Genomic DNA, 15,881 nt, shown 5'->3' on the forward strand with positions numbered 1-15,881 from the left:
TGGTTTCCAGTTTGCATAGTGGTGGGATCATCTCTCTCTTGTTGAGGGGGGCTGTTCAAGTCGGGCTTGCATGGTGGTAATGAACTTCTTGTACTCCCTGTTGCTGCTCATCAGAGCTCAAGCATCATCTCAACACCTGTCAATCAATCAGTTGCCGTCACAGCAACTCCACTTGCCTACAGTTGGTTCAATAAGTGGTTATGGTTGTAGTGCGTAGGAGGCAAGCATGTCATCTTGAAGCTGAGTCCTGGACAGAGGAGAGCAGTGGGAAAAAGCCACTGGACAAAACAGCCACGAACTGATTTTTGTTGAAGGATTACAGTTACATAATTCACACTCAAAATCCCACCAGAGGAGGATAATAGTGGCACTAAGCCTCTGGGTGCTTAAAGTGATAATCTGCTTCATCCATCCTGGGTTTCATTTCATTTTGATGAAAACTTTCTCAGTGTTTATACTCTGTGATGGAATATTGCTTCATTTTACAGTTCTCTTCTCCTCATTTTCTGATGTTAATTATGACAACATATACTTCCTGGCCAAAAAAAAAAAAAAGTTGCACACTAATATTTTGTTGGACTGCCTTTAGCTATGAGAATGGCACTCCTTTGCTGTGGCATTGTTGTGATAAGCTTCTGCAATGTCAGCATTTATTTCTGTACAGAGACGCATTCATTTTTCACCAAGATCTTATATTGATGATGAGAGAGTCAGACCGCTGTGCAAAGTCTGGAGGTCTGGAATCTGTGGAGGCCAATCCATGTGTGAAAATGATGTCTCACGTTCCCTGAACCACTCATTCTCAATGTGAGCCCCATGAATCCTGGCATTGTCATCTCAGAATATGCCCATGTCATCAGGGAAGAAAAACTCTATTGATGGAAAGACCTGGTCATTTAGTATATTCAGGTAGTCAGCTGACCTCATTCTTTGGGAACATAATGTTGCTGAACCTGACCAACCCTAGATCATAACCCTAACCCCCACAGTCTTGTAGGCACTAGCCATGATGAGTGCATCACTTCATCCGCCTCTCTTCTTACCCTGATGCCCCCATCACTTTGGAACAGGGTAAATCTGGACTCATCAGACCACATGACCGACCACATTTGTTCCTGGAAGATGATGGTTCACCACTATACTTCCAGGTTTTAATAATGCATTGGACGGTTCTTAACCTGATTATAGTAGCTTCAGAAATCTCCTCAGTTGTTTTCTTTGCTTGATGCAGGCCAATAATTTGACCATTCTGAGACAGATTATCATCTTTTCCATGACCACAGGATATGTCTTCCAACATGGTTGTTTAAGAAATGAGAAGCTCCTCACTGCATCAGCTAGGGTTAAATAAGTTGTTGCAGCTGAAACATATTCATCACTGCAGTAATTATCCAATAGAAGACTCTTACCTATTTGTTTAATTAAATCCAGCTGGTAACTGTTTTGTTGGCCAGGCAGCGTATTATACTGAAATCTATTGTACGGAGTGACTCCTGTTTTTAAATCAGGTCACAGAAGCAGCCTATCAAATTACAGACCCATTAGTAGCCTCTTAAATTGCTGAAAAGGTCGTCTGTGATCAGCTAGTGTCTCATTTGAACAACAAGGGATGTACTTTATGCTCACTGCAATTTGGCTTCCTAAAGCATCATTCCTCAAAAACACAAAGTTGTTTTCTGCTTGAACTAATCAAATGTTATCTTGACAAAGGCAGTGTTGTTGTTTTTAGATTTTAAGAAGGCATGTGACACTATTAATCATAGTATTTTATTTTTTGATCTGTCAAAGCCTTGGCCTGGTTTGAATCTTACTTAAATGAGAGAAAACTGTACAAGGGCGGATGATAAGTGTTCCCCTTTTGCTAGTTGTACAGTAGGAGTCCCTCAAGGGTGTATTTTAGGACCAATTCTATTTAGTATTTACAGTAATGACCTTCCTCAAGTGTGCCCAGGTGTTGCTGTCCAGGTGTATGCTGATGTTACTGTCATTTTTACTCATACACAATCTAAAGAACAGGTTGCTGCCGAACTGACTGCAGACTGCAATGACCAAAGTGTCAGACTGGTTTCACAAGGGAAAGGCTACTTCTGTCATCCACCACAGTTGTTTTCCATGGTCTTCCGGATCTTTTGGCATTGCTGAGCTCACCAGTGTGTTCTTTCTTTTTAAGAATGTACCAAACAGTCGACTTCGCCACTCTTAATGTTTTTGCTATCTGATTCTGATGCTATCTGATAGTTCTGATTTCTCAGCCTAATGATGGCTTTTTTCACTGATAGTGAGAGCTCTTCGACTTCATATTGAAAGTTAACCTCACCAAAAATCCAAACGCAAATACCATACTTGAAATGAACTCAAGACCTTTTACCTGCTCCGTGTAAATGAAATAATCAGTGAATAACACACACCTCGTCATGGAACAGCTGAGTAGCTAATTACTTCTAGTCCCTTAAAAAGGTGGAGGGCACATCTAAAATGTGTTACAATTCCTCCACCATTCACCTGATTTGGATGTAAATACCCTCAAACTAAAACTGAAAGTCTGCACTTAAAGCACATCTTGATTATTATATTTCAATTCATTGTAGTGTACGGAGACCAAATGCTTAAAATTGCGTCAATGGTCAAATTTTTATGGACCCAACTGTATGTATTTAATGTGGAGCAATAACTGTTAACCCTGACGTTTTATTTAATAGAAAAGTCATCAAACCTGTGACATATTTTAAATGTCTAGACATTGTAGTTGACACAAATTTGTGTTTCAAAAAACAAGTTACTAGGGTCACCAGCAAGGTCATCGGCTGCCATATTGGTCAGTATTAAAAAAACATTTTCCAGGCTCGTCCCAAAATCAAGCTGGCTTGGTGTCCATTTCAGCTAGGTAGCATAGAGGGAGAAACTGAGGGTAGAAAAGTTGCTGCTAGAGGGGGGGCCCTGATTGATATTATCACACAGGGATGCATGTTATGCTAGGTACCAACAGATAACAGTAATTCCAGCTTGCATGTAGTAAAATGCTAGGTAGAAGATTATCCATGGAAGACTGCTGTAACATACCTCAACTAAAGCTATTATAGACAATAAAATTAAATTCCATGACCTTCCAAAAACTTTTCACAATTTTACTGTATTTCATGACTTTTCCGTGACTTTAAAATAAACATCTTAAAATTTCAAGATTTTCACAGTACTGACAGTAAATACACGAGACAGTCTTTTCCTGAGTTCAAACGTATCTCACCCGAGGATGTAAAGAAAAATGGATGGTATTTCAATGTTCCCTGTTTTCTGCTGAGGTTATCTTAATGTGCTGTGAACTGCACAGATCTCAACCCATACTTTGAATTGAGAGTAGAAAAAGACAAGTCAACATATTACAGGAAAGCTATTAAATAGTTTTATTGATAAATCACGGAATTAGCATTGGGTTCCAGCGTCCACACTTGCTCTCAGTCCTGAACGCTTAACAAGCTTTGGATGCTTTACCTGTGTCAAAATGCAGGATACAAAAGCTAAGAATGCTATATGAGGAAGAGAAGCCTACTGAAAAGTCACCAACAGTCAATGTTCCTGTTTAAGTAGGCCAATCACAAAGCTCAGAGTGCTATGACAGCAGACAGCTGACCATGACAAAGTAACTCCAATATTACATATGATAGACTTGTCAGAAAAAAACAGCCATTCACAGTGAGGTGTGTAATGTTTGTTTTTACCATGAGGACAGGTACCTTGCCGTCTTAATGTTGACACCATTACTTAGGTTTTGCTGAGTTAGCACTGGCACACAGCAAATAGCCCAGTTAACTGTAGTAATTGGTATTATGGCAAGAATCACTCAACTATGTAAGGATACAGGTCAGTCAATCTGAAAAATGCCAAGAACTTCTGCAGTTTTTAAGACAAAATTTCAAGCACTGATAATGAGGACCACCTCTGGAGGGGAAGACCTACAGTTCAAGAGATTTCTGGTTCCAGCCAATGTGTCTTTGTGACTTGCAGAGAGGGTAAAAGATGGGAACTGCATGTTTTGTTCCTACCCTGCATCTTGGATGAAGGGCTGTGATGGAGTGTGGTAGGGATGGGGTTGCTATTGACAGCAGACATTTGGTTTTTAACCAGGTTATCTACTTAAACCCTCCAACCAGCCTCTTTAAGGCCTATTTGACCAAGAGGCAAATTCATGGAGTCCTACATCAATGATGTTCTCCATAATCACTGACCTAAACCTGAGATGCTGACATGGTTTTGGATAAGCTTTTTCTTTACACCATGTAAAGAAAAAGCAGCCAAGAAGTGCACATGTTGGAACTGTTTTTTGATTGTTGGAAAAACTATATTTGAGACCTTATGAAACGAGCTGAGAGAGGGTAAAGTGTGCAAATCTGACATCAAAGTAAAAGACAGGAACATATAACAATGAAGAAAATTACAACATGTTAACAACTGTGCTTCTTGTGTCTTTGCATGAGTAGGTGTCTCCAAACTTTTGGCCGGTTCTGTATATGCTGTGTCTTTGGCTCCCTTATCATCTAACAGTTGTTCTGGAACTTACAAAAGTTATAATGTATCAAGAATAGGGTAGGTCACACAGGTTCATGTCTACACTGAAGATGATAGAAAACTCCTTAGAAAGCAGCTGGTGGAGGCTAACACCATCATGAGTGTACACCCAGCGTTCACCTGTCCAGTCATAGCGCTTCGGTCCACTGCAAACATGAGAGAAGAAGGAAAAAAGAGCAATAAAAAAAACTGTGGACCTGTTACAGAAAGCTATGTACTGCTCAGTGGACAAGTCAAGATTTACAAAGGTTAACAAAGGAGGCAAAGAAAGGAAAAGGGGCTTGCATGTGTTGCTAAATAACACAGTGGCAGCAGCACTCCTGCTTATAGTGGATCTAATGTTTCTCCTCAAGTATGAGTGTGCACTTGGCTTAAAAAATGGGCCAGTCCCAAGGTAGCAACCAGAGTCCCTCATGAAGTAACTAATCTTACCAAGAACTCATGTGTATCAGTCTAGTCTATGAGTGCATCTAATACAGCACTGGTTGCTACAGTAAAGAGGCAAGAAAAATTAAGTGAACCCTCTGGAATTCTCTGCATTTTCCAATTTGTCTTAAACATGGTCAGGTCTTCATTTAAGGTCTAATTATGAACAAATAAAATAAATTTTTTGAACACTTCCACATTTTTGTATTGTTCTTGTCTATATTAAATATACCATTCTACCATTCATGGTGTATATTATAAACCAATATATATTCTCTGTGCATCACTCGGTCCATGACATAAACAAAAGTACATTTGAGCCAGGACTCACCACATCTGGAGTCCAATCAATTAAATAAGACTGAAAGTCTGATTAGTAGATACTTTGACTTATAGAAAACACTTTAACATTTTGAATTTTCTATTCTTCAGAAGAATCTGCTGATTTAAACTGTGCCTGTCAAAACAGAAGACTTTGTCTTCATCGTCAGCAAGTGTTAAATAGAATGATTTCCTGTTACCGCATGTTAATACAGAACCCCCAAAGAATTTTGACAGAAAAACATATTTGTACTACAAATGTATATTGGGTGAAAACATGATTAGCGTCATACGTTCAATTTCACTGCACAAACTTTCAGGTTGCTTTAGGTTGGCCTGAACGTTTGTTTGTGTTCTGTCCACAAGAACCGCCCTTATAGAACCTCTTTCAGTTTTAATTATAAATTACTCCTGACACAGAGAAAGGATTGATCAGGTGACACTGTGAATTTTTTTTCATTTCAGTCAGTTGAATCATTTGTTAAAGCACCGCTGTCCTCAGGTTGAGTCCAGAATTTTCTGTTTCACTGCTTAAGAAATCAGAAATAAACTGTGGTGTTAGGAATTTGGACACTTTGATCAGCTGCTATTAGTCTGTTATTGCATTATTATGCATTATACATAAATTAGTGTATTGTCTATACTCACATGAATGACAAATATTGCGTGTACCACAGAAAAATGACTTAAGTCTGGATGACGAGAATGCTGTCACGTTAACAGACGATGAAGCAGCAATGTTCCCTATGTCTAAAAGCTACTTTAGAATGTGGTCAAACAATTTGGAGTCATGTGTCCAGGCAATGGTACAGCACTAATCTCACCTTGTAGGAGAAGAAAGCCAGATTTGTTTATTTGGTGTCTGTTTGTTGATGACGTAGGTTCCATGGTGTCCGCCAACCTTCACTGTCAAAACACCGCTCTGTGCACAGACCAAAGACAGAACACACTCATGCACAGGTACCCATTTCAACCAGAAACCTAAATCAGACAAAAATAAATTTCAACTGCACAAGTCTAATAAAATACAAACGTACAGGACTGTATCAGTAACAATTCACATTTACTGTGATTTACCTATGTGTTGTGTCCATTTTCAGTATTTAAAGGTAAAGCTGCAACGATTAAGATTAGTTGTCAGCTATTTTAATTAATCAATAATTATTTAGATAATCAATTAATCAGTTTGAGTGTAAATTCCGTGATTGCAGGTTCTTCAGTGTAAGTATTTTTTGCTTTATTTCCTTCGCTGTGACTCTTCGCTACTCTTGGCTCTCATTTAGACAGCCAAGCAACATCTCTCTTCATTCTGTTGTGTGTTTTGTTTGTGGCCCCATATGTCACTGCAGTCACTATGAAAAAGGGGGTCAGCAGCCAAGATTGGAATACTGGCCAATCAGTCAGAGACAGCTGCTGTCCAGTGTGACAGGAGAATGATGTAACAAGAGAGAAGTATGGAGTCACATGAGTGCCATAAAAACAACAAATCTGTAAAAGAACAGGAAAGTAATTTTGAAACAAGAAAAGGCTGCTCAGTAGTTGTATGACTTCCAACGTATAAGTCCCAATAAGTCAGCAGTGGTGGATTTGTAGTAGGATCGCAATCGTGATCGTCCGCAGGCAGTTGATGTAGCGGTCACTTGTTGTCATAGTTACAGTGACGCCGTGCCGCTATCTCACAATGATACAGAAAATCTTATTGGCCGTTATATGTCACAAGTAACAGCCAATCACTGAAAGCTATTGCTTACAGTCTTGTGCACAAGAGCAGAGAAGCTCCGGTACACTAGCAGAGCTGTCTTTGAAGGTGAGGTAGCAGACACTGCTGGAGGGTTTAATAAACACTGCAGTATTCCACAAGCATGCCTTGTTTGTCTGTTATACAGAAAATAACAAAAAAATTCACTTCTAGCTGTTAACAGGTAGTGCAGCTGGGACTTATTTTGCCGGCAGTGCTAGGCTACAGCTATTGCTAAGAGGTTGCTGTGCCTCTTAGCCTGTGGCTAACGCTATCTGGAGTACCGTAATATTTTTCTGAAGTCATACTAACTTTATCAATCTGTTCTAACTTACAGTCACAACTCTCTGACAAATTGCAAAATCTGAACAAAAAATCACAGCCATCACCACGAATCAGTGAATTAACTTATTTCACAGTGGCTGAAGCTACACTAATGCTAGCAGGTAAGTTAGGAGGCAGCCACAGACTACCACGAAACAGTGTCTAATAATGCTTTAAAGGTCTGAGCCTTAGTGGGCAATAAAAGTGACAGAACAGAGAAAGGTTAAGAAAACATAAGCACAGCAGACAGAACTGCAGTAGACAAACTGTAATGGATCTCAATCAATCAATTTCGCGTCCTGTGATGTTCAAATGTCATCACTCATATTTCTATTGTACATATTCAGTTACAGTAATCATTATCCATGGAAACACTAGCTATGGTTGACATGTTCAAATATCAGTTATCAACCTTTCTTGATCACCAATGATGAATATCAACATCAGCCCTGAGAAAAACATATCAGTGAATCCCTAATCAGAAGTATCCAAAAGTAACAGTGAATAGCAAAAAGACTGACTTACAGAGAAGACAACATCATAGTCTGCTCCAGTGAAAGCTTCATCTGTCAGGTCTTCAAAGAACTCAGCCAAAGCATCCAATGTTTCATCTGCCAGCTTCTCATATGCAGCTTCCGACAGCTCACTTTTACAGAATGACACAACGTTACAAATCATTTTAATTATTCAACACTCGCAAGTAGTGCTTCAAAGAGAAAATAACTGTGGGTTACCTTATCTGCACAAGGGTGGGCTTCCTCAGATTTGATGGCGTCAGATGGATGCTTTTGCTCCAGGCTCCACCAATTCTGCTCCCAAACCCCTAACACAGAAAAACTGAGATCAGCAACTAAACAAGATACAACAACGCCTTACTGAATAATCATCCCAGCTGTGTATTGAACATACACTATGCAACGTATCCGTGTGAGAGATATGTGACTGTTACATTTATCATTAATACAGCATTGTTGTAGTCACTGAATGAGATGGTGTTACAGTAAAGGTCTGGTAATCTTGGTTTATATTTCACTGCTTCTGCTCCAGATGTTTGTGTTTATGACATGCTGTCAAATATTTTGTTTGATTGTCCAGAATCAAAATAGCAGGTATTATCATTCTGACAGGTAAAAATGACAGCTACCTGTAATTCAGTTTGGACTAGTCCAAATAATAGTTGTAGCTGTCTCAAACATCATCATGACTAGTCCAGATTGTTCAGCAGATTGCTGATCATTTTGTTGTGCATAACTATATTATTTCATTTATATCTCAATTATCACATCATAATATATAATAGTGATATGTTCCAGCTGTTCCAGAGTGCTATTCAAGAATGGTAGTTTTAATAACACGTTATTAACACGTTAACACATTAATTAATTGATGCCGACATTTATTTTATCACGCATTCATGCAGTTTTTTTTTTTTTTTTTATCATTATTATAATTATGAAAGTGGCTCACTGGCTCTGAATGCACAGACAGACAAACCATGGGTCACAGGAGGCTGAATGTTGATCAGGACTTGGGATGGGCATCATCACATCTCATCCAAACTAACAATGGAGGGAGGCTTTGGCAGACTGGTTGGATGCAGCGTGTGGGAGAAATAGAGATAAACTAAAACAAGACAAGCTAATAAATGCCACAGCAAAGTAGTTAGCTATAGACTGCATTCCGTTTAGTATCGTGTAAGATGTTGGTCTGAGGAACGTTCTTAGGATCACAACAAATGACAGCACGTATGAGCCTCAACCTGCATCTCTGGAAGTTTTTTTTTTGTGTGTGTATAAACCGGAACTATAGTTCTCAAAGCAGCAGTCATGGGTTCGAGTTGGACCCACGGCCATTTGCTCTTCTCCCCACGTTTCCTGTCACTCTCCACTGGCCTATATATTAAAGCCTAAAAAGGCCAAAAAAAGAGGTACAAACATGGACTTCACAGACTAAAAAGTCTTCTACACAGTCAGTCTCAGCTCTGTACTTTTTAGTGTTCAACCACTTCACCTCACTCTAACATCTGCTACTGAACATAGACTGTTTATGCTGCTCCCTGATAAAAGAAAAATGTTTCTGCTGGTACCTGTTCAGAAATAATAAGAATACAGATTTAGAAATGTTAACTTGCTGTTGCTGGGAGGGTTCCTGTTATAATGTTATGATCACGGCTCTGGACTCTGAGGGTAACTTGTTTTTCTATAACAAACCAGATAAAATGTTAATACCCTGGCAGTGGCAAATAGCTTTGGTTTGATTACATTAATGTTGAAGTTGAGATTTACAAGAAATATGTTAACTGCTACTGTGTAAAGGGAATACTGCTGTTAAAAAGCACTTCATTTGTATAAAGTGTTTGCAAACCAAATGTGATTGCATTTTTGTTCATAAAAGTGCAGAGTACACTACTTTGAAATTCATTATTTAATTTTATGTATAACAATGAGATTAACTGCAGAAAATCAAGTTATTAATCGCAAATAAAAATTGCAATCATTGTCCAGCTCTTGTTAATTTATAAACAGCGCAGATGAGAAAATAATGCATTCTTAATTCAGTTTCTAATTTTTTCTCTTAAAAAAATCAAAAAGTACAATTCAATTAAACTTCAGTTCAGTTTTATTCATGTATCACCAATTCACAACATATGTCATCTCATAGCTTTTAATAGAGAATTCAACAATCCAAAGCTGCCTTTGGATTCCCCATGAGCAAGCAGTCGGCAACAGTGGAAAGGAACCAAAACAAATCCCCCTCTAACGGCAAGGGAGGGGTGAGAGTGAGGATGAGGGGGACGGGGAATACCAGATGAAGAACAGACAAACAGTACAAACAAAACAATTTTGGAGATTGGTGAGGCCAGAAACTGCAGATCAGAGACATATAGCCCCAGATCCAGACACATCCACAGAGAACGCAAGCACAGAGAAGAGTACCATGAAAATACTGGACCGATAAGTAGTATTGGTAAGAGTAGTCGTACTTTTAAAATCTTAACAATACTCATCTCTAGTGTAAATTCCAACAAACTTATGGTATCACCTTAACAGCTTCCACCTTTTGAACTAGCAACATACCACGAGACATGACCCATATGAAGTGCACAATGGAGAGGCACATATTCCACCCAGTAGTGTACTGTATTGCTAAGGATTTGCTACCATTGAAATAAAACAGTTTCTCCATAATTTTCACCTATATCACCCTGTCCTTACCAGTTTACCTAAAATGTATAGGCTGAAATGACGAAATTAAAATTTTAAAAAATTCTTTAGCTGTTATCAAAAAAATTTACTTAAAGTTGTAAAGAATATGTATATCATCGCAGTATTACGTTCTAAAGACTCCTCCACTCATTCATCCATGATCTATACACCTCTTTATCCTTTGAAGGGCTGTAGGGGAGCTGGAGTATATCCCAGCTGACTTAGGGTGAAGGCAGGGGACACCTAGACAGGTTGCTAGTCTATCACAGGGTCACACTTAGATTACATTCACACCTACGGACAATTTACATTCATTAGTTAATCTCAGCATGTCTTTGGACTGTGGGAGGAAGCCAGAGTACCTGGTGAAAATGTGTCTTTGTCACAGTAAACAGTCATTCATTTTAGTTCTTTCGTAGACTTATTGAACTCTTCTGGAAATATAACAACATTTGCTGAGTCAAAACTATATATACAGTCATGCTAATATTTGTTTAAATGTTCCCTTGCTATTTCACCTCAACTAGGTGCTTTCTGCAGTCGTTCACAAGGTTCTGGTTGTATCTTTGACCTCTCCTCTTGACAGAATTGGGGTGGTTTAACTAAAGTTGCTGGCTTTCTGACACAGACTTGTTTCTTCATTACATGGGAGACCAGTCTAAAACGATATTTTTAGCTTGATTTAGTTATTTCTTTAGCCCTTTATGATGTGTGTTTGGTGTCATTGTGCTGTTGAAACACCCAACTGCATCCAAGAACCAACCTTCTGGCTGATGATTTTACTCTCTCCTCCTACATTGTTTCATTTACTTGATGTGAAGCACTAATTCCACTGGCAACAACACAACCCAGAGCAAAATACAACGAGGAGTGACCCATAGACCTGAACCTGCGTGTTTACAGCTTTCTGTCATTTTAAACGTCTGGTCCGTCAGTCAGACCACAGTTTTCAATAATAAATCAGATTTAAAAAGCCCCGGGTACATTCTAAAACATAAGGCTGAAAACAAACATCACCAGACAACATGAGCAACAGAACAACTGGAACACCGGAGTTTTAGCGGAAGTTGGGTCTTAAGCGTTATCTCGTCAGGAAAGAGAGATAAAGTAGAACTTACTGTGTTTGGAGACGGACAGACGGGATGCTGCGCGTGTTCAGTGAAGGGAGGAACCCCGCTGAAGTGACACAGTCTTCTGGGCTGGAAGGTTAGATGTGGTTCAAGTACGAGTAACCTCAGTGACACATAAACATGCTAACTGCTAACGTTAGCTCTAAAACACGACCTGAGCAGTTTATCGTCAGACCGCCGTGGCCTCGGCTAGTTACCTGAGTGGAGACGTTCCTGCTTCTCTGCACTGTCGCCGCTGTCACGTGCCTGTTCGCAAGGTGACATATCTGTGAATAAATCCTGAGTGTTTTACTGGAGAACTGCATGGCTACCAGCAGGACGTTTTGGTTGACTAATGCAAGATTGTATCAGACAGAGGGACACAGTAGGAGGGACGCTCGGCTGTGATTGGTGGTTCTGTTGACGGTCGGTTTGGGGATTGGTTGCGTTAGGGTAGGTTGGGTCTTTCTTTCTTCTTCGTCTGGTGAAATTTGCGGCAGGCTGGACGCAGCAGAGGTGTATTGCTGCCGTCCATAGGTCATTTGTAGAATTTTATTGACATAGTTGCTTAATAAATACACAGCCCGGTCAAAAAAAAAAAAAAAAAAGAAAAGTCGCCACCTGGATTTAACTAAGCAAATAAGTAAGAGCCTTCCGTTGGGAAATTACTGGAGTGATGAATACGTTTCAGCTGCAACAACTTATTTAACCCTAGCTGATGCAGTGAGGAGCTTCTCATTTCTTAAACAATCATGTTGGAAGACATATCCTGTGGTCGTGAAAAGGATGTTAATCTGTCTCAGAAGGGTCAAATTGTTGGCCTGCATCAAGCAAAGAAAACAACTAAGGCGATTTCTGAAACTACTAAAATCAGGTTAAGAACCAGCCAACGCTTTAACCTGAAGGATAGTGGTGAACCATCATCTTTGAGGAACAAATGTGGTCGGTCATGTGGTCAGATGAGCCAAGATTTACCCTGTTCCAAAGTGATGGGCACATCAGGGTAAGAAGAGCGGCAGATGAAGTGATGCATTCATCATGACTAATGCCTGCCATGCAAGCCTGTGGAGGTTAGGGTTATGATCTGGGGTTGGTCAGGTTCAGCAACATTATGTTCCCAAAGAATGAGGTCAGTTGACTACCTGAATATACTGAAGGGCCAGGTCTTTCCATCAATGGAGTCTTTCTTCTGGATGTTCTGCAGAAGACTTTGCACAGCAGTCCGATTCTCCCATCATCAGTATAAGATCTTGGTGAAAAATGAACGGATCTCTGGACAGAAATAAATGCTGTGACATTGCAGAAGCCTATCAAAACAATGCCACAGTGAATGAGTGCCATACTCAAAGCTAAAGGCAGTCCAACAAAATATTAGAGTGTGCGATTTTCTTTTTTTTTTTTTGGGCCGGGCAGTGTGTTTGCATGAGGCCTCTCCTTGTTTTCTATCAGATCATGATTCATGATTCAGCTCCTGCCTCTTTCATTGCCAGTTTGTGATTCAGTCTCAGGCTGGGTATGACCACATTGTCTCCCAAGCCCAGTTTTGTTTTTGACATGGCTTTTAGTGATAGAGTCTGCTCTGCAACAAAGGCCAGCAGGCTATCTGCTAAAGAAACCTAGCAGCTACACCAGTCATCTTCTAAGCATTGCTATGCTGGGGCAAGGGCATCCTGCATTAAACAGGAGGAGACTGGGAAGTCCGGTCGACCCAGTGGAGGTGGTGGGAGACAAGAGGATGCTGGCTAAGCTATCATCTATTTTGGACAACACGCTTCACCCCCTGCAGGACACTGACAGCACTCCTTCAGTGACCAGCAGCTTCACCTGTCGTGTATGATGGAGAGAAATCACAGGTCCTTCCTTCCTGCTGCTCTCAGATTTTACCACCAGCACTGCTCAAAGAAGACCACACATAGAAAAAAGAGAGATATCCCTCAGACCTACAAAGATATGTCACACACAGCTCTGTAGCAGAAATCTATACAAGTGTGTAATTTGTCCATTTTTTCCTTTGTTTCAAAATCCTGGAGGTACGTTGGTTTCTTCCTTGCCCTCTGTGGCCTCATACTCTCAGCTCCATCTGCTGGCTGAGGCACTTCAGTCTGTTTTGGTACAATCTCAGAAACATCATTTTCATTACTGTGACTTGTTCCATTTTTCATCAACGTTTTCTCTGTTGTTATGACTTACTGGCTGTATCTCTCACAGTAGTTAGTATGTGATTCAGATGTATGTGTCTCTTTTTCATTAGCTGTTTTGGTTGTGAATTTCTCTAACCTGTGCTTTTGGACTTTCTGTCTTGTTTATTGCCTTCTTTTTCAGAGGGGCAACAGTGTCGAGTGATGTATGCAGTAAAGCTGCAGTCGTATCAATACGATGATCCACTAAAGTTAGAGGAGCTGCTCTCTACTGTGTTGGCATGTGACATTGAAGTAAATATTAATGGAATCATTTCCTTAAATGTAGTTACTGTATTAACAGATAGACATCTGCTGTAATGCAACTTCTTGGTAGATGCTCTGTGGTCCATTATGATAAATTCAAATCTTATTAAAAATGGTCAGACAAAAGAGGATTTTGCCGGGAAACAGTTAGATGTTCAATTTCTATGCTATAAGTCAAAACAAGATCAAGTGTGTGGTTAAAATTGTGAGGTGGTTATTATTTACATTTTGGGAAAAACTGAATCCAACAGCAAACTAAATGCAGAGTTAAGGCTGTCATCTCATCTACATAGATAAAAGTCATCCACTATAATGACTTTATTTGTACTGAGCACTAATTCCAGTAAGAACTCTAAGAATTCAGATAAAATCTATAGTAGGGAGCAGCTGGGTGATATACATACCTTCTGGCTGTGTTCAGTGTAACTTGTCTCGGCCTATTAACACATCCTTGGTAACGTGTGACAGTGGGTTTATTCCCAGAGGAGCGGTGACACACCAGAAGCTGTCTGTTGCAGTTCTTGCTCTCCTGGTCTGCAGATCGAGGGCTTTTGCACCAGGCTGAGTTCTGCTCAGGTATCTTACAAGAGATGCTGCTGGGCAGAAGGATTTCCTTGCCCTTCATGAAGATTACTTGTCAAACATAACACTGCTCCAATTTCTATCTCTGGAGAGGGTCTTTGTGACTTTTTGTTTTTCATTGAATGTCATGGTGAAATATTTGGCACCATTCTTGTCATGTTTTAGAATGACTGATTATGAGTTGGATTTGCCCCCATGTCCAAAGTGCAACTAAACATCCTTCCAGACCGACACAGGATTTTTTAGAATGTGTTGGCCTTCCGATAAAATTGGAGATTTCTCTTTCCCTGGTCTTCTAATCTCTTTTGCACCACTCACAATATAGTTCAGATGATATGAATTGTGGGTCTGGCTATAGAATTCCATGCATAGTTTAATAGAAGCACACTGATATAACAATAAACCAGCCTGATGCCCAAGGTAGCTGCAGATACTTTAGCGTTCTCCTTTAGATGGATCCATAAACAGTTTCTACCCACGGTCCATCAGACTCCAAATACCTGTCTACCTGAATGCACAATGTCACTTTTTGCTGCTTTCGTACAATTTCCTAACATATTCATACTCTACTGGTTCTTTTTTTTTTTTTTTCTTTTTGTCTGCATTTGTTCTCATTGTTTAACTCCACAAAAGGGGAGTCAACATTATATGAGATTGATGCATATTTTAGTCTTGCAGCCAAATATTTTAATATTTAGTGCATGTGTGTGACCATCACCGGCCCTCCCTGAAAGCTAAGTAGACCTTCTTTATTAGAATTCCCTATTATGAGCCAGGGAGGGCAGTGCTACACCTCAGTGATGTGTGGGGGAAACAAAGACTGGACAGGACGAACAGGACGAACAGGATGAACAGGGATAGAAAATAACAGGCGTTGCTATTGCAATTAAAGATTGTAAGGTGGTGTGTTATGCCCAACTACTAACTGTCCATCAATAAAAAAAAATAAAAATTTGAAAAAAGAAAAGAAAACCAAACCAACACACTGGTTCTTATTCCATTTCATTTACCTCCCATATTGTATATATCGGGCCTCCTTTGCAGATGTTGTCATTTTTAATATTGTTTTGTTATATATGTACATTTGATTCTATTATTTAATGTTGATATTTTATTTCTTATTGCTTGTTGTTGTGCACCGTTCAGCAGAAGCTATTTATATTTTCGT

At 39.7% G+C, this 15,881-nt stretch overlaps 1 protein-coding gene across 1 annotated transcript; it reads right to left on the reverse strand.

Annotated features, from left to right (window-relative positions):
- Window positions 1–3,377: 3,377 nt before the first annotated feature.
- On the reverse strand, window positions 3,378–12,065 carry fxn (frataxin). The gene is made up of 6 exons (XM_023286578.3): window positions 11,906–12,065; window positions 11,697–11,777; window positions 8,107–8,195; window positions 7,898–8,018; window positions 6,135–6,232; window positions 3,378–4,709 (listed from the first exon to the last, which is right to left on the reverse strand). The coding sequence occupies exons 1-6, from the start codon at window positions 12,011–12,013 to the stop codon at window positions 4,571–4,573; spliced, it is 636 nt and encodes a 211-aa protein (XP_023142346.2). The 5' UTR covers window positions 12,014–12,065; the 3' UTR covers window positions 3,378–4,570.
- Between the last annotated feature and the right edge of the window lie 3,816 nt (window positions 12,066–15,881).

This window comes from Amphiprion ocellaris, chromosome 6 (genome assembly GCF_022539595.1).
Source record: "Amphiprion ocellaris isolate individual 3 ecotype Okinawa chromosome 6, ASM2253959v1, whole genome shotgun sequence".
NCBI classification, from domain to species: Eukaryota; Metazoa; Chordata; class Actinopteri; family Pomacentridae; genus Amphiprion; species Amphiprion ocellaris.